This window comes from Meriones unguiculatus, chromosome 18 (assembly GCF_030254825.1).
Source record: "Meriones unguiculatus strain TT.TT164.6M chromosome 18, Bangor_MerUng_6.1, whole genome shotgun sequence".
NCBI classification, from domain to species: Eukaryota; Metazoa; Chordata; class Mammalia; order Rodentia; family Muridae; genus Meriones; species Meriones unguiculatus.
Window position 1 is genome coordinate 30,712,423 of NC_083365.1, and position 24,072 is coordinate 30,736,494.

Here is a 24,072-nt window from a genome sequence, read left to right on the forward strand (position 1 = left end):
TTCCAATAACCTGACTTCTGTCCATGCCTTATTTAAAGCTATTCCTTCTTCTACCCATTCCTCTATCACTGTTACAGTTATGAGAATGCTACAACATTTTCCTTGTTATTAGAACGACATATACCACTATTTTTCATATCTCATCCTCTCTCTTTCCCTAATATCATGAACTTGCCATATTTTAAGTCTGCTTAACATAAGGTAAAAATTTTTATTTTTTACTCCTGGCTCTTGAGGTACATTCATTAAAATCCCAAGCCAAGGCAGGCACATGATAGATGATTATTCAGTTTAACAAATGATAATTGCTTATAAAATTATAATATTCAACATTGCCAGTCCAATGCAGCAAGAAAAACAATAGACATATTAAAGTTAGCTTGCCAGGAGACAACTTACTGAACAGAACACCAACAGCCGGGTAAAGGTTCTAGGTTATATCCATACATGGTCCTTTGTTGGAGAAATAGATGGACATCAGAAGATGAAGAAAACAGGGAACAGGACAGGACAGAGGGCCTCTGAAAGACTCTAACCAGCAGGGTATCAAAGCATATGCTGAGACTCACAGCCAAACTTTGGGCAGAGTGCAGAGAATCTTGTTGGGATCAGTAAACAGGCATCTTTATGGCCAGCTCCAAGGGACCTGACAAACCAGTTATCAGGGATTTTTGAAGCCACCAAGAAGACCACCCACTCATCACCTGGAACCACCTGCACATGCCCTGAATCACCTTATAAGAGAACTCCTGAAGCTCCTTCTCTCTCTCTTTCTCTTCTGCCCCGTCTCTCTGCGACTCTCTTTTCCTTCCCCTAATAAACCTCCCATGTGGAATCAGTCTCCTGGTGTGATTTGTGAACCCATCATGTAACCTTCACAGCCGCACGTTTTCTAACAAATCTTAAGAAAGAAGGAGGAGGTAGAAGACCTGGATGGGATAGGAGTTCTCAAGGAGAGCAACAGAACCCAAAAATCTGGGCACAGGTGTCTTTTCTGAGACTGATACTCCAACCAAGGACCATGCCTGGAGATAACCTAGAACCCCTGCACAGATGTTGCCCATGTGAGCTCAGTCTCCTAGTGGGTCTCCTAGTAATGGGAACAGGGACTATCTCTGACATGAAATCAATGGCTGGCTCTTTGTGCAGCCTTCCCAGGTCACCAAGGAAGACAATGAAGACAGTCCTGATGAGATCTGATCTACTAGGATCATATGGAAGGGGAGGAGGACCTCCCCTATCAGTGGACTTGGAGAAAGACAAGGGAAGATATGAGGGAGGGAGGGTGAGATTAGGAGGGGACAAGGGAGGGAGCTACAGCTAAGATACAAAGTGAATAAAGTGTAATAAATAAATAAATTTTTAAAAGGTAGCTAGCAATTGAAATAGCAAAGATGCAGATAAAACATGGACAAAGAGTTTTGCGGGGTATAGTAGCCTGGGCTGACATCTGTGTTCTCTTAGGGTCTGCATGATATCCGTCCAGGCCCTGCTGGCTTTCATAGTCTCTGTTGAAAAGTCAGGTGTGATTCTAATGGGTTTGCCATTATATGTTACTTGGCCTTTTTCCCTTGCAGCTTTTAGTATTTTTTCTTTGCTCTGTATACTTACTGTTTTGATTATTATGTGGCGGGAGGATTTTCTTTTCTGGTCAAATTTGTTGGGTGTTCTGTAGGCCTCATGTATTCTAATTGGCCTCTCCTTTAGCTTGGGGAAATTTTCTTCAATGATTTGTTGAAAATATTTTCTGGGCCTTGGAGAAGGGAGTCTTCTTTTTCCTCTATACCTATTATTCTTAGGTTTTGTCTTTTCATATTGTCTTGCATTTCTTGGATAGTCTGTGTGAGGAATTTTTCGGATTTAACATTTTCTTTGACAGATACATCGATTTCTTCCATTGTATCTTCTACACCTGAGATTCTTTCTTCCATCTCTTGTAGTCTGTTGGTTATGCTTACCTCTGTAGTTCCTGTTTTCTTCCCTAGATTCTTCCTTTCCATTATTTCTTCCATTTGTGTTTTCTTTAATTTTTCCAATTCTATCTTCAGGTCTTGAGTTGTTTTGTTTACTTCCTTCACCTGTCTGATTGTACTTTCCTGTTTTTCTTTTAGTTCCTTCAAATCTGTTTCTTTCATTTCATTCAGTGTTTTAAGCATTTCCTTTCTAAAGGCCATAAACTGTTTGGCTGCAGCTTCCTTTATTTCTTAACGGATGGCAATATTCTGTTTGAGTTTATCTTCCTCTATGTCTTTACAAATCTTATTTGTTTCCTCTGTTATCCTGAGTGAGTTGTCCCAGAAGCAAAAAGACACACATGGTATATACTCACTCATATAGACATACAACATAGGACAAACCCACTAAAACCTGTGCATCTAAAGAAACTAAGCAAGAGAGAGGACCCTAACAAAAATGTCCAATCCCCATCCGGAAAGGCAAAGAGGATGGACATCAGAAGAAGAAGAAAACAGGAAACAACCTAGGAACCTACCACAGAGGGCCTCTGAAAGCCTCTGCCCTTCAGACTATCAAAGCAGATGCTGAGCCTGATGGGCAACTGTTGGGCAGAGTGAATGGAATTTTAGGTAAGAACTGGGAAATAGTAAGAGCTGGAGAGGACAGGGTCTCCACAAGGAGAGCAACAGAACAAGAAAAATTGAACACAGGGAACTTCCCAGAGACCCATACTCCAACCAAGGACTATTCATGGAGATAACCCAGAACCCCTGCACAGATGTAGCCCAGGACAGTTCAGAGTCCAATTGGGTTACATAGTAATGTGAAGAGGGACTGCCTCTGACATAATCTGATTGGCCTGCTCTTTGATCACCTCCCCTTGGGGGGGAGCAGCCTTACCAGGCCATAGTAGAGGACAACACAGCCACTTTTGATGTGAACTGACAGACTAAGATCAGAAAGGAGAGGAGAACCTCCCCTATCAGTGGACTTGGGGAGTGGCATGCAAGCAGAGAGAGGAGGGAGGTTGGGATTGGGAGGGGAGGAGGGGGGAGCTTATGGGGGGATGCAGAATGAATAAAGTGTAATTGATGAAAAATTAAAAAAAAACATGGACAAATATTAGATTAATGCATAGAAAATAAATATAGTTATAGTTCAAAGAACAATTTTAACCAATAAAATTTCACTGAAACAGTGAGTCCTAATAGAATAACAGGACCTAATTAATTTTGCAGACACTGTCTTTTCTGCTATAATAAACATATTCTTTCCAAAATGAGGTATGAAACTTTGCAGCAATAATTGGAAGAGAAAAATTCCTAGCTATTCTTGAAGTGCCACTTCAACAAAGTAGAAAATATTTCCCAGCATGACTGTATTTGATTCCGTATATATGTATATATATATATGCATATGTATGCATATACATATATGGAATCAGATATATATGTATATATGTGTGTATATATGTGCACATATATATACATGTATATATACATAAATACATATATATATAAGTGTTGATTTATGTTTAATGGAATAATTTGTTCATTTGTATTTAAAATGTGTATATTTTTTGAGCATGGGGCACTTTGCTGTCTTTCTAAGTAATCCAATGAAGCTCTTCATAAACGAGACTTTTAATTCCAATTTCAAGAATTATCCAGACACAAGTTAAACGTATTTGAAACTTCTGATTAGGATATTAAATGTTCATATGACATTTTCATCAATATTTTGCAGTTTCTATACAGTATAAAATTCATGCTACTTGTTCCCTGCTTTGTACTGATTACATATGTGGTTTTGTTTTCAGAACCAATGGTAAAATCTACATCAGAAGAGCAACAAAAATGTCCTGCTGCCAGAGATAAAAAACAACCAGTGGTACTTAATTTTTATATTATTTTATATAATATTTTCATTAATAAATAGGGAAGAATAGGTAAATGGAAGTTGTCTTCAGCCTGCCCTGTGGAATCTGTAGATGATTGAATCTTTCGTTTTAACACCCATTTAAGTAATTAAGACAATTAACATATTTTAAGAATCTGTAATAACATAGCTGAATCTTATTTTTAGACACATTTCAAGCTGTTTATATCATTGTTTGGATTATATATGAATGACATCCTCAAGTTTTTAAACATAGATCAAATCTGAAACTTTTGTTTGGGTGTTTTGTTTTTTGAACCAATGATAACTAACATTTCTAGAGTCTAACTCATGCCAAATAGTCACCACTCTCAGTAAAACCTGAGATTTCTTCTTATGAGCCAATGCTGCTGACATTTAAGTTTCAATTATTCATTCAATGAATTATTGATCCTCATTTTAACATGTCTTTAAGCAAACTGGACCAATGGATATTGTGCATTTATTTACTGTTGAAGATCAAAGAGAAGAAAGTATGGGAAATAGTCAGGAAAAAGGTAAGAAATCTTATTATAAAGCACCAATTGGTGGACACTTATTCAAAACAGGGCTGAGATAATCTACTTGCCTAGAAAAATTAGATATTAGATATTAATAAAATATCTATAACATATTGTCAGTAACTCAAACATTGTATAAAATGTGGGCTGGACCCCGAGGGGCCAGGATCCCTGCAAGAAGACCAACAAAGCCAAAAAAAGCTGGGTCCAGGAGGGACTGCAGAGACTGATGCATCAACCAAAGACCATGCACATAGAGGACCTAGACACCCTGCTCAGACATAGACCACAGACATCTCAGTCTCCATGTGGGTTCCCTATTAAGGGGAGAAGAGAGAGTCTCTGACATGAACTTGGTTGTCTTCTCCTTGATCACTTCTCCCTGGTAGGATGCCCACAGAAGAAGACCATCCGTCCAAGCAGTCTTGATGGGATCTAATAGGTTAGAGTCAGACAGTTAGGAGGAGGACTTCCCCTATCAGTGGAAAATGGGAGAGGGATGGGGAGGAAGAGGTCAGGTTGGTAAGGTGGGACCACAGGGAGGAGATGAGGGAGGAGGCTACAACTGGGATACAAAGTGAATAAATTATAAAATAATAATAATAAAGAAAAAGAAAACAAAGAACATATTTATTAATTGATTTCAAATACTGCCTTATATTAAGTATTTCACTGCTATTAATTGAAACAGATTTTTAAGAGTTTTTTACCATTCCATTGTATATATAATTTCATATTCCTCTTATGAATAGTTTTAAGAAGGCATAGTACAAGACAAAATAATGAGGTCATAGTTACAGCCTATATGTATTCAAAAGAGGAATATTTCATACAAATCATGAAGATTCAAGCTGACCAGTTCATAAAATTTTAACTGAGTTACGCTTATCTCTGAAAATTTTAAGTCAGATTGTGTTGCCAAAATTACAATATAAAGTGGAGAATGGCATATTTTCACATTTCAATGAAGCTGAAACATTTAATTAAAATTAACTACTGAGGTATTTAATCTATCATCAGGTCTAACAGTTGTAAGGACATCTGAGCATTTTCTTAAAAAAATTAAAGTATGATTAAAGCTAAACATTTCCCCATTGGTTTCTCTTCTTTAATATGTTAACTCCAGTTGATTTCTACTGAATTTCTTTCCTAACCAGAACATTATAGAAGAAACAAAACCAAAGTCTATCCACCTCCCCAAAATTAACTTGCTATTCCCAGCGCTAATCATGAAAATATTTTCTCACACAAAGTATTGTTATTTGATGACTGATGATGTCATAATGATGTGTAGGTGATGTATACAATATCTTTGGTATTTTAGGTTCTCCTGAGGAGCAACCCCAACCTCAGGTAACACTTCCAACTTATTACCTATCATTAACTGAATACTGTATGAAATATAGAAGTTGTAAACTATTCTTTAAATCTCACCTAGCATACCACTGAAAAGACAGATTCTTCTGCTCATGAAGACTCAGGCAAAAATAAAGAAGAGTTATCTCATGCAGGTGAATATTGCAATATTTATTCTTCTTAATTCATTTCCTTTGTTTCCTAAGTTCACTGGTAGATTTGATATGAACAATGCACATGTATAGCTGCCAGCTTAATTATTTTTTATTTTTAATTTTATTTTTATAATTATTTTTATTCTTATTAATTACAGTTTATTCACTTTGTATTTCCCCTGCAGCTCCCCCCATCTACCCCTCCCAATTCCCACTCCCTCCTTCTTCTCCATCTGTGTCCCTTCCCCAGTTCACTGATAGGGGAGGTCCTTCACCCCTTCCCTCTGATCCTAGTCTATCAGAACTCATCAGGAGTGGCTGCACTGTCTTCCTCTGTGGCTGTGGTAAGGCTGCTCCATCCTCAGGGGGAGGTGATCAAAGAGCAGGCCAATAAGTTCCTGTCAGAAACAGTCCCTGTCCCCATTACTATGGAACCCACTTGGACATTGAACTGCCAAGGGCTACATCTGTGCAGGTCATCTTCATGAGTGGTCCTTGGCTGGAGTATCAGTCTCAGAAAAAGACCCCTGGGCCCAAACTTTTTGGATCTGTTGCTCTCCTCGTGGAGCTCCTGTTCTCTCCAGGTCTTGCTATCTCCCACTTCTTTTATAAGATTCCCTGCACTCTGCCCAAAGTTTGGCTAGGAGTCTCAGCATCTGCTCTGATAGCCTGCAGTATAGAGCCTTTCTAGACCTTCCGTTGTATGCCCCTGTCCTGTTCCCTGCTTCCGATGTCAATCCTCTTTTCCTTTCTGAATGGGGATTGAGCATCCTAGCCAGAGTTCTCCTTCTTGATTAGCTTCCTTAGGTGTACAGATTTTATTATGTTTATCCTATATTATAAGTCTAATATCCACTTATGAGTGAGTACATACCCTGTGTGTCTTTCTGCTTCTGGGATACCTCACTCAGGATGATCTTTTCCAGTTCCCACCATTTGCTTGCAAATTTCATGATTTCCTTGTTTTTAATTGTTGAGTAATATGCCATTGTGTAGATGTACCACAATTTCTGTATCCATTCTTCAACTGAGGGGCATTATCATAAGCATATAATACAGAAAAAGAAAACCCACTAGTTTAATCCGTTTAAAGAATATAAAGTTGAAAGCATACAGAAACTGGTTTAGAGAATGTTTTTTAAAATAGGAGTGGTTATCTAGAAGAAGAACAGAAAAAGACATAAACTTGGAAGTTAATGATGAGGACATATGAAAGGACTCATTTCAAAAAGCTTGAATATACTTTCATTCAAATTGGCTATATTGCTGCATAGAACACCAGAAATGAGATAGAATGAAGCAAATGTTAAAAGCCTCAGACACTTACTTTTTCTCTACAGCAGCTATATATTAACTATTAAAAATATTATGGTCTTAAGCATTCAATAAGAGTTATTGTAATGTAAAAGTGCAAATTATTTTAAAAGTGGTTTCCAATCTATTTTAAAGATGGTTGTTTGGTCACTATAGCTTTATTAATAGTGTGATACATCCACAACACAGCATTGGAAACAATGGAATACCTTAATTCATTCCTTAATTACAAAATATAATCATTGCATTAAATATTTACAATATTTCAAACAGAGCTTAAGTAACTTTCAATTCTTGTTTTAAAAATACCCATCAAGATTGTATTTTTCAACACTGAAAACATTTTGTGCTTCAAATTGTAATTTAGGTTCACATACCTTCTCAAAGAGTTTACTAAAAATGGACAATGTGTAAACTATAGAAAGAGAATAAATGCAGTCTCTAACATCACATATTTCTGTTAAGAAAGAAAAACAGTTTATGCATTAGTTAGTATTCTACAAGTTTATATGAAAGCTAATCATCTCAAAGTTCTCTTTATGATTTCAACATGTCTCTGAACACTTATTACTGCTTTGGTATTCTTTAATAAGTTATAAATATGACACCTTCTTATACTCGTGTGAATGATTCTGAAATATTTAGTTAACCATACAAGGTCTTTCATTTTAACTTTTGCTTTAATGGTTGATATATTACTTCAGAGTCATGACTTCACCTTGAGATTTGAGACTATTTTCTCTCTACCAGTTTATAACTATCTCATTGATACATATATTTTCAATATGTATCTGTTTGAAGATATGATAGACTGTGTAGCATTAATATATAATTGGTTATGTCTCTTTGACCTTGTAGCTGCTCCTGAAGAATATTCTCAATGTAAGGTAATATTTCATATTTATTCTGGATTGTTTATTTCATACGTATGAGAAAAATTGTTAAGTGTCTTATTTCAAAACTCATCCAGGCTACCCCTGAAACAAAAGAATCTAATTCAAATGAAAATTCATCAGTGAGGGATATAAAATCATTTTGTGCACGTAAGTTTTGTAATTGTTTATTATGATACAAGTATTTTAAATACTGGAACTTCTCATTTTCTTTCATTTTGTTCTTAACATTTTAGAAAAATAATACCAATAATACACATATTTTGTTGACTTCTATAGTCCAAAGAGTTTTTTCTTTGTAAAATTATTTTTGAAATTTCAAATTACATGTATTAAACATTTGTGGGTTCATAAAAGAGGAAACAGAATAGCAGTTCTTTAATACAGGAGTTTTAATGATCCTGAAGTGAACTAAAAGTGCTTTTGTACTTAAAATTCAAGTGTGCTTTTTAATTAAACTGCTAAATATATTCCATTGGTGAACAAAATGTATAAACCATTGGGATAAATAACCAAACCAAATAAAAATAACGAGCGAATAAATTAATAAAACTAAAACAGAAGATAAATAATCCATATGGAAGTGAATAAAGTATATATTTGTTTCATTATTTGGATTTTGATTTAGAGCATGCCATAACTATTTCAGGATCAATTTGGACATTTTTTTAATATAGTAAACTGTTAATTCTACAAATTAAGGAAAAGCAATAACTATAGTACATGACATCACTATTACTAGCTCTTGTGACAGACCAGATTTCATTATGGATTGAAAGACATTAAATTCACTGGGGCGTAAATCTAGAGTTCTAATATGCTGATATTCAATATACATTTTTCTTTATTTTTAGTTGATTATTTTACTCTTGGACAGCTTAGGAAGTACAAAACAAAATCAAAGTCATTCTTATTTTTTACATTCATTTCTGAGATGTGTTTTTCTGTACTGGGTACATGTATGGAGATGAATAACAAAAATGTGCATGAAACCATTTATGAATTAATTCATAAATTGAAATTCATGTAGCCTGTGTATTTTGTTCATCCATTGCAGATATTGATTGGAAAATTAAGATTAATTGAACTTTAAGATGAGGAAACACAATTTCAATTTTTATAATAACCAATGTTTAATTTTAAGTAAAATCTATGGTTGTAAAGAATACTGTTTAAGAAGTATCTAGTATATTTTAATTCTGTAATCATAAATCTATTTCAGTAGAAGCAGATTTAAAAATGAAAACAGAGGAGTATCCTGATAGTGAGAAAAGTAGTCAATCTTCTGTAAGTAACGTTTTTATTAATTTGTATTTTAATGTCTTTTGCAAACAATGCCCAAAGGGCTAAATGACATATTCTTTTCAACATGCATTTAGATTTAATATTTTTCTAGTTAGAGTCTTTGAACTTTCTTAAAATTTATGTTAGTCCATACATCAGGTATCTTTGGAAATGTTTATTAATTTAAAAATTATCATGCATGCTTCTGTTATTACATTCTACTCCTGTGTGAAATATAAGAGAGCTTGTGTTTGTCATCACCACATACTTGGAAATAACGCCAGTGTTGTATGGATGGTCCCATTTTAATGTTCAAAACAATAATTTTAAATCTCACCTTTTTACAAAATGCTTTAAGCTTTACTTGAGACAATTTGATTTGTTGTGTTAAAGAGTCAGAACCGAAAATAAAGATTTGTCTGTATCAAGGATTAAATGTAAAGTTCACTTGACACTTAGGCATAACAGTACCACGTCTCTCTCTACTTGTCTCATTTGCACTACTTTGACCCAACATAATATCCATGGGTTATCAAGAACATACATGATAGTTTTCTCCTAGCAACAGAGGTTTTCACTGAATAATCATATTTTCAGTATATATATATAATGAATAAGTTACAGGCTGAAATTTATTTTTTAATGGTGTGCTTACATTTGTTACTTTGAGGACTCAAAACCAGTATTTTTTGAGAAATTATAGGATCCTGAAGCTTTGAGGACATGTTCAATAAGCTTTCACCCATTGTCTATTGACTTCCCTAACAGACACCGAGACTATCTTTTCTTTTGTGTCTCATAGCCCCAGTGCTTTTTTAGCTGTATGAATAATCATTTTTTAGTCAATATAAGATTGTTTTATCCATTAAAATATTAAGTTTACAAAAAATAAATACAACATCACACAAAGCTGAAATATAACCATTAAAATTGATTTTCTTCAACCAATATCTTGAGAGTACTATACAAAGAATTTAATTAATATTAGAATATAGTAGGTCTTGTAATGCATGCATATGTCATCGGTGTTGAGGAATTTTGTAGGAATTCTTAGATTCTGCTCGTATGGAGTGATCTGTGCTTGTTTCCAAGGTCATTTTTATGTTTTTGATACTGAACAATTTTTCACTAATATTTATCATCAAAATAAAGAATGAAAGTGCCACTATGTTTTCTTTCTTACCTTGACGTTGACTATTTTCATCAGTTATTGAAGATATCAAAAGTGGCAGGCAAGAGTAAGTGGACACAGCAGGAGAACCACTGTGCAGAATTTTAAGAAAACAACCAAGTAATCAGAAAAAAGGTTTTAATTACACACACAAAGAATACTGACCCAGTGAATTATCAAACATTGCATACGTTGTCTTTAATGGAGAGTAAAAGTATAAGTTTATATTTACATAAAATCGTTCTGAAAAGACTCTAACTAGCAGTGTTTTCAAAGCAAAGACTCATGACCAAACCTTTGGCAGAGTACAGGGAATCATAAGAAAGAAGGGGAGTTAGTCTGATGGGGAAAGGATAGGAGCTCCACAAGGACCAAATATATCTGGGCATAGGGTCTTTTCTGAGACTGACATTCAACCAAGGACCATGTATGGATATAACCTAGAACCTCCACTCAGATGTAGCCTGTGGTAGCTCAGTAACCAATTGGTTTTCCAAAGTGAGGGAACAGGGACTATTTCTAACAGGAACTCAATGATTGGCTCTTTGGTCTCCCCACCCCCGAAGGGAGGAGCAGTCCTGTTAGGCCACAGAGGAGGGCTTTGCAGCCAGTCCTGAAGATACCTGCTAAAACAGGATCACATGAATGGGGAGGAGGTCCCCCCTATCAGTGGACTTGGAAAGAAGCACGGTGGAGATGAGGGAGGGAGGGAGGGACTGGGAGGGAATGAGGGATCGGGACACGGCTGGGATACAGAGTTAATAAAATGTAACTGATTAAAAAAAAAAGAAAATGAAGTCTCTGAGTAATCAGATGTGCTTTCTTCTACTGACATCACTGTTGACCAGTTGAGACCTTAGTTTTGTTATTGTTGTGTGTGTGTGTTTTTAAAGAGTATAGTTGATTAAAAGTTAAAAATCATTCTGTGAACTTCTAACATAGTCTTTCAAGTTTGGATGTATATAATTGGCAAGTAAAATAGCAACCTTTAAATGAAAAAAAAATCCATTTGTGAAGCTTTTGAGAAAAATAAATGGTTAAATGGCAAAAAAAAAATCTTTCTGAATATCAAAAACATGAGAAAAGAGCCATCACTGGGAAACAAAGCAATGACATCATGAGTAAAGAGTAGGAAAAACTGTATCTGTCATCTAAGTCATCTAAGTAATCTAAGTCTTTATGGGAATCAGATAACCAAACCTGATGCAGTTTTATTCTTATTTTTTTCTTTTTTCTTTATTCTTCTTTTATATCATCCCAACAGCAGTTTTCTCTTCCTCTTTTCCTCCCAGTCCCCAAAACCCCATCTTCCCTAACCAAATATCCACTGGTCTTCTAGTTTCTCTTCAGAAAACTTAATGCCTCCCAGGAATAGAAACCAAACATGACAAACAAGTTACAAAGAGACTAGGCACATGCCCTCATATCAACCCAGTAGGAGGAAAAGTATTCCCCAAACAGGCAAACTAGACAGACATCCCCCACTCCCACTGTTATGAGTTTCACAAGAACACCAAGCTACACAACCATAATATATACTCAGAGGACCTAAATCCCATATAGGCTCCCTGATGTAGGTTCAGGTCTCTGTGAGCCTCCATGAGCTTTACTTAGTTGATTCTTTTGGGCTGTATTTTTGTTGTGTCCTTCACTCCTTTGGCTCCTACAATCTTCTCTCTCTCTCTCTCTCTCTCTCTCTCTCTCTCTCTCTCTCTCTCTCTCGTCTTCTTTTTTGTAATTTAAACTCTTTGCAGCCTGCTACCAACCCCCTTCCTCTCTCTACCCAGTCCAGCATTCATGCCACCTCCCACTATTCCCCCTCTAAATCTTTTAAGACAAGGGGATCCCTAAAGTGTACCAACCCAACCTGGCACCTCAACTCACAGCAGGAATGAATGCATCCTTTCCCACTGAAGCCCCAAGCTCCACAACTAATGTTTGACTATGGGTCTTTGCACCTGTTCATAATCTTATAATGTAAGGAGAAGAAAATGTGGTAGTAAACAACTGAATCCATTCAGACACATCAAAATATCTTCTGATTCTTTTCCTATTATGATTTGTGCTTTATTTTATAAATTTTAGGGGGTAGAAGACTTCTACAATGTAATTTCTATGCTATTATACGAACCAAACCAACAAAATTTTTTTTATATTATTCAATCATTTTGTTATTAGCTAGTTTGATAGAACATATTTAGCATTTTATTAATTAATTTATTTTTCTATTAATCACAGTTTATTCAGCTATAGTTGCCATCCTTATCCTCTCCCAAGCTCATATTTTCTCATCTTCTCCCTCCATGTACCTCCCCATGTCCACTGATAGGGGAGGTTCTCCTCTCCTTCCCTCTGACCCTAGCCTATCAGGTCTCATTAGGACTGGCTTCATTATCTTTCTCTGTGGCCTTGTAAGGCTGCTCCTCACTCAGGCAGAGGAGATCAAAGAACCTGCCACTGAGCTCATGTCAGAGACAGCTCATGTCACAGACAGCCCCTGTTCCCTTTACTAGGACACCCACTTGGACACTGAGCTGCAATGGGCTACAGCTGTGCAGGAGTTCTAGGTTATCATCATACATGGTCCTTGGTTGAAGTATCAGTCTCAGAAAAGACCTCTGTGCCCAGAATTTTTATTCTGTTGCTCTCCTTGTGGAGCTCCTGTCCCCTCCAGGTCTTTCTAGTTTCCCTTTTCTCTCTTTCTTTTTTTTTCATAAGACTCCCTGCACTCTGCCCAAAGTTTGGCTGTGAGTCTCAGCATCTGCTTTGATACACTGCTGGGCAGAGTCTTTCAGAGGCCCTCTGTTGTAGGCTCCTGTCCTGTTTCCTGTTTTTTCTCTTTTCCCATGTCTATCCTGTTTGCCTTTCTGAATGAAGATTGATCATCTTACCCAGGGTCCTCTTTCTTGCTTCTTTACGGGTACAGGTTTTAGTATGTTTATCTTATATCATGTCTAATATGCACTTATAAGTGAGTTTATACCATTTGTGTCTTTCTGCTTCTGGGACACCTCACTCAGCATGATCTTTTCTAGATCTTACTATTTGCCTGCAAATTTAATGATTTCTTTGTTTTTAATTGCGAATCCATTGTGTAAATGAATCACAATTTTTGTACTCATTACTTAGCTGAGGGCCATCTGGGTTGTTTCCAGATTCTGGCTATTACAAATAAAGCTGCTATTATGAACATGGTTTAGCAAATGTCCTTGTCTGATGTAGGAAAAGATATTTTCAAAGTCCTTAGGCTGTCATTTTGTCCTGTTGACCTTGTCCTTTGCTTTACAGAAGCTTTTCAGTTTCTGGAGGTCCCATTTTTTTGATTGTTGATCTTATAGCCTGATCTATTGTGTTCTGTCCAGGAAGTTGTCCCCACAGAAATTGTGGTACATTTACACAATGAAAAACTACTCACCTATTAAAAACAAGGAAATCATGAAATTTGCAGGGAAATGGATGGAACTAGAAAAGATCATCCTGAGTGAGATATCCCAGAAGCTGAGAGACATACATGATATATGCTCACTTATAAGTGGCTATTAGCCATATTATATAGGATAAAGATACTAAAATCTATAAACCTAAAAAAGCTAAATAACAAGGAGGATTCTAGGGAAGATGCTTAATTCTCATTCAGAAGAGAAAATAGGGTAGACACTGGAAACAGTAGAAGAGAGGCTACAGGACATGAGCCTACCACAGACATCCTCTAAAAGACTCCACGCAGCAGGGTATTAGAGCAGATGCAGAGACTCACTGGCAAACTTTGAACAAGTGTAGGGAGTCTTATGGAAGAAGGGAGACCCAGTGAAACAGGAGGACTTCTGCTATCAGTAGACTAGGCAAGAAGGATCATGGAGGGAGAGAAAAGGGTGGCACTGAAAGGAGATTAGGGAGGGGCTACAACTGGGATACAAAGTGCATAAATGGTAAATAATAATAATAATAATAATAATAATAAATAATTGGAAAAAAGCACATCTTTCATTATCATGTCTTCATCCTCTTTATTAGCTCTCTGTTTAGCTTCTTTAGCCATTTTACTTTCATGTTTTATATACAAATGTGATTTGGAGCCTGGTGGGGGATGAAGAGCCAGAAAGGTTCAGATGTAGTACTCATGCATGTAATTAGAAAATAATGTATACAGTAGAATCTTAAAAAGAAATACAAATTAACAGGCATCAGCTTGTGATTTTCTAACCACAAAGATTAATTCACAGCTTGTTGTTGTTTTGTTTGTCACCGATGGATTGCCTTCCTTATTGGGTGGGAAGGTGTACCAAAAACTCACAGCTGAAAGGGCTGGGAAGGCATCCCAGCTCTGAGGTAGGACAGTGTTCCCAAGGAATCCTGAGACATGGGGGCCCAGGAATCACACTGCTCTGGGGAGGAGCAGGGTCCCAGGGCTATCCTGAAGGACAGGAGACCAGGAACTGTACTGCTCTGAGAGAAAATCTCCTTAAAAGAGATGCTGCAGCTCCCAGGGGAGGGTTGCTCCAATCCCTAATGAGCTGAGGAGCCTGAGCTTCACTCCTTCTCCAGCTGTTGCTGCTCTCAGGGGAGGGTTGTTCCAGTCTCTGAGACGCTGAAGAGTTTTGGAGCCTGAGATCAGTTCCTTCTTTGTTCCTTCCTTCTTTTCTTCTTTTTCTTCCAAAGAATTTGTCACAGCAGGCAATAAATCTCTTAAAAGAGATTTCTTGGAGGGATGAATACAGGAGAAGAGGGATGAATCCAGGAGTGGCTGCCTCTGTTCCTGGGAGAAGGCAGCAGGAACTGGGCAGACACAACCTTTGTATAAGATTTCTTAGGGGCCAGATCTTTCTAGGGCAGGGATTTCCAGAGTGTGGATTGGTGGGGTGCCAAGTCCTGAGCTTGAAGCAGATGCAGAGACGCACAGGCAAACTTTGAACAGAGTGCAGGAGTCTTATGGAATAAGGCAAATATAAAAGGACCCAGAGGCCCTCTGTGGCAGGTTCCTAAATTGTTTCCTGTTTTCTTCTTCTTCGGTTGTCCATCCTCTTTGCCTTTCGGGATGGAGATTGAGCATTTTAGTCAGGGTCCTCCCTCTTGATTAGTTTCTTTAAATGTACAGATATTAGTAGGTTTATCCTATATTATGTGTCTATATGAGTGATTATATTTGCGTGTGTGTTTTTCTGCTTCTGGGACAGCTCACTCAGGATGATCCTTTCCAGGTCCCACCATTTATCTTCAAATTTCATGATTTCCTTATCGTTTATTGCTGAGTAATATTCCATTGTGTAGATGTTCCATAATTTCTTTATTCGTTCTTCAGTTGAGGGGCATCTGGGTTGTTTCCAGCTTCTGGCTATTACAAAGATAGCTGTTACAAATATGGTTGAGCAAACATCCTTAAAGGCTCTGCCCTGCAGAATATCAAAGCAGATGCTGAGACTTGTGGCCAACTGGTGGGCAGAGTGCATGGAATCTTATGAAAGAAGTGGAAAATAGTAAGATCTGAAGCGTACAGGACTCCTCAAGGAGAACAACAAAACCAGAAAATTGGAACACAGTAATCTTTCCAGAGTCTCAAAGGCCAACCAAGTATCATGCATGGAGATAACCTAGAACCCCTGCACAGATGTAGCCCATGGCAGTTCAGTGTCTAAGTGGCTTCCATAGTAATGAGAAGAGGGACTGCCTATGACATGAACTAGAACCCCTGCACAGATGTAGCCCATGGCAGTTCAGTGTCCAAGTGGCTTCCATAGTAATGAGAAGAGGGACTGCCTATGACATGAACTGATTGGCCTGCTCTTTGATCACGTCCCCCTGAGGGAGGGAGCAGCCTTACCAGGCCACAGAGGATGACAATGCAGCCACTCCTGATGAGATCTGATAGACTAAGATCAGAAAGAAGGAGAGGGAACCTCCCCTACCAGTAGACTTGGGGAAGTGCATGGGTGGAGAAGGGGGAGGGAAGGTGAGATTAGGAGGGGAGGAGAGAGGGTTTATGGGGGGATACAAAATGAATAAAGTGTAATTAATAAAAGTTAAAAATATGCAAAGAGGGAAAAATAAAGAGAAAGAAAGGGTATAAAAAAGGGGGGTACACTCTTGTACCAGAGGGTACAGGAGAACTTCCTCTATCAGTGGACTAGTAAGAGGTTTAGCAGGGATTTGTTGGCTTTGTTGTTTAGGAATTGGTCAGTTTTTATGTTCAGGGATTGGTGGTTGTTAGTAGGAAGCTCAGGGATTGGTCATGACCTGTGTCTTTCTGAGACTGGATTAAATTTGTAAACTTGATTACCTACAACTGTATATATATTTTTTTCTGTAGATGACAATTTTATTCTTTTTTAACTGAGAAATTTTGACTGTAAGCATTGTAAATACTTAATTCTGTAGTAATTTCAATAAAATTATTATGTTCAAACATGTTTTTAAATATCTGCACATCAATATGAATTTTGCAGAATGATGTTTTATGTGTCCCAAAGTTAAATCCTGTTTAAGACGTGTATCCAACTAAAGGAGATCAAGGGTATAAAAATTGGAAAGGAAGAGGTCAAAGTGTCACTATTGTCAGATAATATGATAGTATACATGAGCAACCCCAAAAATTCAACCAGAGAACTCCTTCAGCTGATAAACACCTTTAGCAACGTGGCAGGATGCAGAATTAACTAAAAAAAAAAAATCAGAAGCCCTCTTGTATACCAAAGACAAAAGGGCCAAGAAAGAAATAAGGGAAACAACACCCTTCACAATAACCACTAATAACATAAAGTACCGTGGGGTGACACTAGCCAAGCAAGTGAAAGACCTGTTTGAGAAAAACTTCAAGTCTCTGAAGAAAGAAATTGAAGAAGATATCAGAAGATGGAAAGATCTCCCATGCTCATGGATTGGTTGGATTAACATTATGAAAATGGCCATCCTGCCAAAAGCAATCTACAGATTCAACGCAATTCCCATCAAAATACCAACTCAATTCTTCACAGACCTTGAAAAAGAGATTCTCAGCTTCATATAGAGAAATAAAAAACCCAGAATCTCCAAAACAATCCTGTACAACAACAGATCATCTAGAGGTGTGTCCATCTGTGACCTCAAGCTGTACTACAGAGCAATAGTGATAAAAACTGCATGGTGCATAGAAACAGAAAGGAGGATCAATGGAACCGAATAGAAAACCCAGAAATAAACCCACACACCTATGAATACTTGATTTTTGACAAGGAAGCCAAAACCATTCAATGGAAAAAAGACAGCATCTTCAACAAATGGTGCTAGTCCAACTGGATGTCTACATGCAGAAAAAATGAAACTAGATCCATATTTATCAACCTGCACAAAACTAAAGTCCAAGTGGATCAAAGACCTCAACATAAAACCAGATACTCTAAATCAATTAGAAGAAAAAGTGGGGAACAGCCTAGAATTCATTGAAACAGGAGACAACTTCCTGAAGAGAACACCAACAGCATAGGCTTTAAGATCAACAATCAATAAATGGGACCTTATGAAACTGAAAAGCTTCTATAAAGCAAAAGACACTGTCATCAGAACAAAATGACAGCCTACAGACTGGGAAAGGATCTTCACCAACCCTATATCTGACAGAGGGCTGATATCCAGCATACATAAAGAACTAAAGAAGTTAAAAAGCAATAAATCAAGTAATCCAATTTAAAAAATGGGGTACAGAGCTAAACTAAGAATTCTCTGTAGAAGAATACAGAATGGCAGAGAAACACTTAAAGAGATGCTCAACATCTTTAGCCATCAGGGAGATGCAAATCAAAACAACCCTGAGATTTCACTTTACGCCCATCAGATTGGCTAAGATAAAAAACTCAAGTGACAACACATGCTGGAGAGGTTGTGGAGAAAGGGGAACCCTCCTCCACTGCTGGTGGGAATGTAAACTGGTACAACCACTTTGGAAGTCTATCTGGCACTTTCTCAGACAATTAGGAATAGTGCTTCCTCAAGACCCAGCTATACCACTGCTAGGTATATGCCCAAAGTTTGCTCAAGTACACAAAAAGGACATTTGCTCAACCCTGTTTGTAACAGCTTTATTTGTAATAGCCAGAACCTGGAAACAAGCCAGATGTCCATCAACAGAGGAATGGATACAGAAATTGTGGTATTTTTACAGAATGGAATACTACTCAGCAATCAAAAACAAGGAAATCATGAAATTTGCAAGCAAATGGTGAACTCTAGAAAAGATCATTCTGAGTGAAGTATCCCAGAAGGAGAAAGACAAACATGGTATATATTCCCTTATATAGACATGATAAACATAATGAAATCTATACACCTAAAGAAAATAAACAAGAAAGAGGACATGGGGTAAGATGATCAATCCTCACTTAGAAAGACAAATGGGATGTGCAATGGACGTAGGACAGGAGCCTACCTCAGAGTGCCTCTGAAAGACTCTACCTAGCAGTGTATCAAAGCAGATACTAAGACTCATAAGCAAACCTTCGGCAGAGTGCAGGGAATCATATGAAAGAAGGGGGAGTTGGTATGATGTGGAAAGAATAGGAACTCCACAAGGACCAAATATATCTGGGCACAGGGTCTTTTCTGAGACTGACACTCCACCATGTATGGATATAACTTAGCACCTCTGCTCAGATGTAGCCCGTGGTAGCTCAGTAACCAACTGGTTTCCCATAGTAAGGGAAACAGGGACTATTTCTGACAGTAACTCAATGTCAGGCTCTTTAACATCCCCACCCCCTAAGGGAGGAGCAGTCCTGCTAGGCCACAGAGGAGGACTTTGCAGCCAGTCCTGATAAAGCAGGGTCAGATGAAAGGGGGCGAGGTCCTCCCCAATCAGTGGACTTGGAACAGGGCAGGGAGGAGATGAGGAAGGGTGCATGGGATTGGGAGGGAATGAGGGAGTGGGATACAGCTGGGATACAGAGTTAATACAATGTAACTAATGATAAAAAATAAATAAATTAAATTTTAAAAAAGCCGAGTATCACTTGATGTTCTGTTAATAAATTCCCTCTTAAACTACATGATGGGTTTATATTTTTTTCTTTTTAATGAGGTTAAGTATATTTCATCTCTGAAGCATATTATGATAATGAACTCCTCTTTTAAAATGCTTGGTGGGACATACTTATGTTCATATCAACAGTAGTTACTTTTGCTACTTTTAAAAGACTTGCTTTTTAAATTTTTAGCATATGTATAACCTCCATCTGTGTGTAAGTGTGTGTTAGTGCAGGTTCCCGGAAAGGCCTGAGGACTCTGAGCATCCTGAACATGGAGTTTAGAGTTATGAGCTAGCTGAGGTGGATGCTGGGAATAAAATGTGGGTTATCTGCAAGAGCAGACCGCCTTCTTAACCACTGATTCATCTGTCTCGTCATACAGTACTTTCCTTTAAAATGAGGAAGTAAAATATATTCAAAAGTAATTGAAAATTCATAGATCTATGTTAATATTTGTTTTACCAGAATACTACGACACATACTCAACCAAGATATGCCCCTCAGGTATCTTTAGGATTAATTCCAACACCAACAAACATTCTAAATGAAGAAGGGAAAGGTAAGAATAATGTCATTGGCATGCCATTGTATGGAATTATTAAAATCAGGACTAGTATGCATTTTAATAGAGAAAAAGCTGTCCATAAAAATAAGGTATGCATTAAAAAATAAGACACATTAGATTGTAACAAGTTATAAGTATCACGAAGGTTTAATAATATTTTAAATTGAACATATCAAGAGCCAAATTATAGGACTGGACTCAGCACTTAAGAACAAATACTGTTCTTCCCGAGTTCAGGTCCCAGCATGTGAATCAGGAGGATAACAATATCTATAATTCTGGTCTATGAGGCTTCTATAAGCATCTGTGCTCACAAACACACATACGTCCACAGAGACACATACACAATTTGAAGGACACAGGGGAAGAGGATATGCTTAGTCTTGATGCAACTTGATGAGCTGGGGTGGATGGGACAGGGAAATCCCCTTTTCTGAGGAAGAAACCTGGGGAAGACAGGGAGGGTGGGAGAGTAAAACTGGGAGAGGAAGAGAGATGGGGCTACAGCCAGGATGCAAAGTGAACAACAACAACAAAATAATTAAAAATAAATAAATATCATAACTAAGGAAAAACAAAAAAGTAACTAAATTTTTATTCATTTTTCTTTTCATTTATTCTTCTCCATTATAATACTACACCCCAAACATATCCTTCCCTCCAGCCACTCCTCCCAACCGGCCCCCACCTCCTTTCTCCTCCCGATCTACTGCTCCTCCCTTTCTCTTTAGAAAAGAGCAGCCCTCCCAGCGATATCAACTGAAGATGGCAAAACAAGTTACAATAATAAAACTAGCATCAAAACTTTCATATAGGCCACAAGAAACAACCCAGTTGTAGGAAAAAGTCCCAATACCAGGCAAAAGATTTAGAGACACCCCACTCTTCAGAACACCACAACCCCTTCTACCCCAGCTAACAACCACAACATATTCAGAGGATCTAGTGCTGACCAATGCAATTTTTTTAAAAAAAACCTGAATAATAGATGTATTTTGATATTATTTATCTGAGAAATCTCAAGTAATAAGAATTTGGAAAGAAGTTAGAAAGTGAATATTAAAATGGTAGAATGGTTACACAAAGAGGAGGTTAGGGCAATATATATGTGTATACACACACATATATTTTATAAAAGGGTATAAAAGTAACTTCTTTAGAAATGGCAAGTGTTAGACATATGTAAAACACATGCCATAAGGAATGGTATGGAAACATGACTCATAGGAAAAAGAATAGGGTGCGATTCTTCTTGTCTCTATCGCTTATAGAAAGGTGTGACACATAACAGAACTTCTTTTAATGCACAGAAGATAATCATAAACATCTGAGTGACCCACAATACATATTGAACATCAAGTGAAGGTTTTTCTACTTCTCTGGCAGAGAAGTATCAGCTACAGGCAAAAGCATGAATGGCAGGGCAGAAATAAATGATCAGCAGGTAACTCATCTATGTGGTGATCATTGCCTCACGCTACTTAAGTCGTGTGCCTTAGAACACTAAAGGAACCTTATGAGTTTGACACCACAATGTAAAATTCTGTACAATGGAATGTGGAAGGAGGGCTTCTCAAAGAGTCATGGACTTTACTGCAGACCATTGTTAAAATTAAATTTCTACTTTAATAGCCGTGGACGTCTCTATATATAAGACACCTTTGGGTGATATATATTTATCTAGTGGTTTAAACAACTTAATGCAACTCCATTGCATTCAGTTGCAGTCTATGGGAAGCATGCTTTCAATAGATGTGGTGCTGAGTCCGAAGGCAGGAAAGAATAATTTATAACTTTTATTACTTGTGAGAATTCAGGCTGTTATGATCTTATTTCAGTTACAAAAGAAACTTTTCTTTTTTGTTAAGGTTTCACGTATTCTGAAGACTCCTTACTATAAAATTCACATATAGTCTAGAAAATAATGAAAAGAATGAATTCCTCAGAGTTCCAAGCATGTTTGTATTAGAGTACTATTTTATACCTTATTATGCTGAGTATCTTCACTGATCACTTCAGTTAACATTATTTTTTTGTGAATAAATGTCTTATGCCTTTCACTGTATTTTGTCAGTGCCTCATGTTCATAAAATTACAACAGTGCATTGGTGTGAAAGTTTGTGAAGTGTTTGATCAAAACATTTAGCCTAGCATTTTACTTCACCTTGGGCAGTTGGAAGACCACCACTGGCCATTGATTTCAACCAGGACTGAGAGACAGGTTCTATGCTTTAATTACAAACTTCATAGTGGTACATGTGACTTTTGCACTTAGTTCAGTTACTTTCATTTGTATTATGAGCATACTTTGAATTTTTCATTTTTATTTTTATTTTATATTTTTTAATTTTTATTTTTTAATATTAATTATAGTTTATTCACTTTGTATCCCAGCTGTAGCCCCCTCCTTCATTCCCTCCCAATCCTAGCCTCCTTCCCTCATCTCCTCCCATTCCCCTCTCTTAGTCCAAGGATAGGGGAGGTCCTCCTCCCCCTCCATCTGACCCTAGCCTATCAGGTCTCATCAGGAGTGGCTGCAATCTCCTCCTCTGTGGCCTGGCAAGGCTGCTCCCCACTCAGGGGGAGGTGATCAAAGAGCAGGCCAATCAGTTCATGTCAGAGATAGTGCCTGTTCCCCTTACTAGGGTACCACTTGGATACTGAGCTGCCATGGGCTACATCTGAGCATGAGTTCTAGGTTATATCAATGAATGGTCTTTGGTTGGAGTATCAGTCTCAGAAAAGACCCCTGTGCCCAGATTTTTTGGTTTTGTTGCTCTCCTTGTGGAGCTCCTGATCCCTCCAGGGCTTTCTATCTCCTCTTCCTTTCATAAGATTCCCTGCATTCTGCCCAAAGTTTGGTTTTGAGTCTCAGCATCTGCTTTGATACACTGCTGGATAGTCTTTCAGAGGCCCTCTGTGGTAGGCTCCTGTCCTGTTTCGTTTTCTCCTCCTTGCAATGTCCACCCCATTTGTCTTTCTGAGTGAGAATTGATCATCTTACCCAGGGTCCTCCTTCTTTATTTATTACAATTTATTCATTTTCTATCCTAGCTGTAGCCCCCTCTCTTATCTCTTCCCAATCCTACCCTTCCTCCTCCTTCTCCTTCTATGCTCCTCTCCCAGTCCACTGATAGGGGAACTCCTCCTCCCCTCATATTTGACCCTAGCCTATCAGGTCTCATCAGGACTGGCTGCCTTGTCTTCTTCTGTGGCCTGGCAAATATTAACCCCCTCCTCAGTGGAGGAGCCAGCCACTAAGTTCATGTCAGAGAGAGCCCCTCTTCCTCTTACTAGGGAGCCTACTTGGATATTGAGCTGCCAATAGCTACATCTGTTCTAGGTTATCTCCATGCATGGTCATTGGTTTGAGTATCAGTCTCAGAAAAGAGATTGGGGCCCAGATTTCTTGGTTCTATCATTCTACTTGTAGAGTTTCTGTCCCCTCCAGGTCTTTCATTTCCCCTTTATTTCATAAGATTCCCTGTACTCTGCCCAAAGTTTAGCTGGGAGTCATAGCATCTGCCTCGATACCCTGCTAGGTAGAGTCTTTCAGGGGCCTTCTGTGGTAGGCACCTGCCCTGTTCCCTGTTTTCTTCTTTTTCCGATGTCCATCTCCTTTGCCTGTCTGAGTGAGGATTGATCATCTTATCCAGGGTCCTCCTTCTTGCTTAGCTTCTTTAGGTGTACAGATTTTAGTGTGTTTATCCTCTATTATATGTTTAATATGCACGTATAAATGAGTATACACCATGTGTGTCTTTCTGCTTCTGGGATATCTCACTCAGAATGGTCTTTTCTAGTTCTCACCATTTGCCTATACATTTCATGATTTCCTTGTTTTTGATTGCTGAGTGGTATTCCACTGTGTAAATGTACCACAATTTCTGTATCCATTCCTCAGTTGAGGGACATCTGGATTGTTTGCAGCTCCTCTCTAATATAAATAA

At 37.8% G+C, this 24,072-nt stretch overlaps 1 protein-coding gene across 1 annotated transcript in view; it reads left to right on the plus strand.

Moving 5' to 3' along the window:
- LOC110541090 (ankyrin repeat domain-containing protein 26-like) overlaps positions 1 to 24,072 on the plus strand; it is a 194,165-nt gene that overhangs the window by 52,688 nt on the left and 117,405 nt on the right. The window contains 8 exon segments of the mRNA XM_060371561.1: positions 3,776 to 3,846; positions 4,310 to 4,391; positions 5,719 to 5,747; positions 5,833 to 5,905; positions 8,078 to 8,106; positions 8,190 to 8,262; positions 9,338 to 9,399; positions 20,023 to 20,116. Of these exon segments, the coding sequence (XP_060227544.1) occupies positions 3,776 to 3,846; positions 4,310 to 4,391; positions 5,719 to 5,747; positions 5,833 to 5,905; positions 8,078 to 8,106; positions 8,190 to 8,262; positions 9,338 to 9,399; positions 20,023 to 20,116 (513 nt within the window).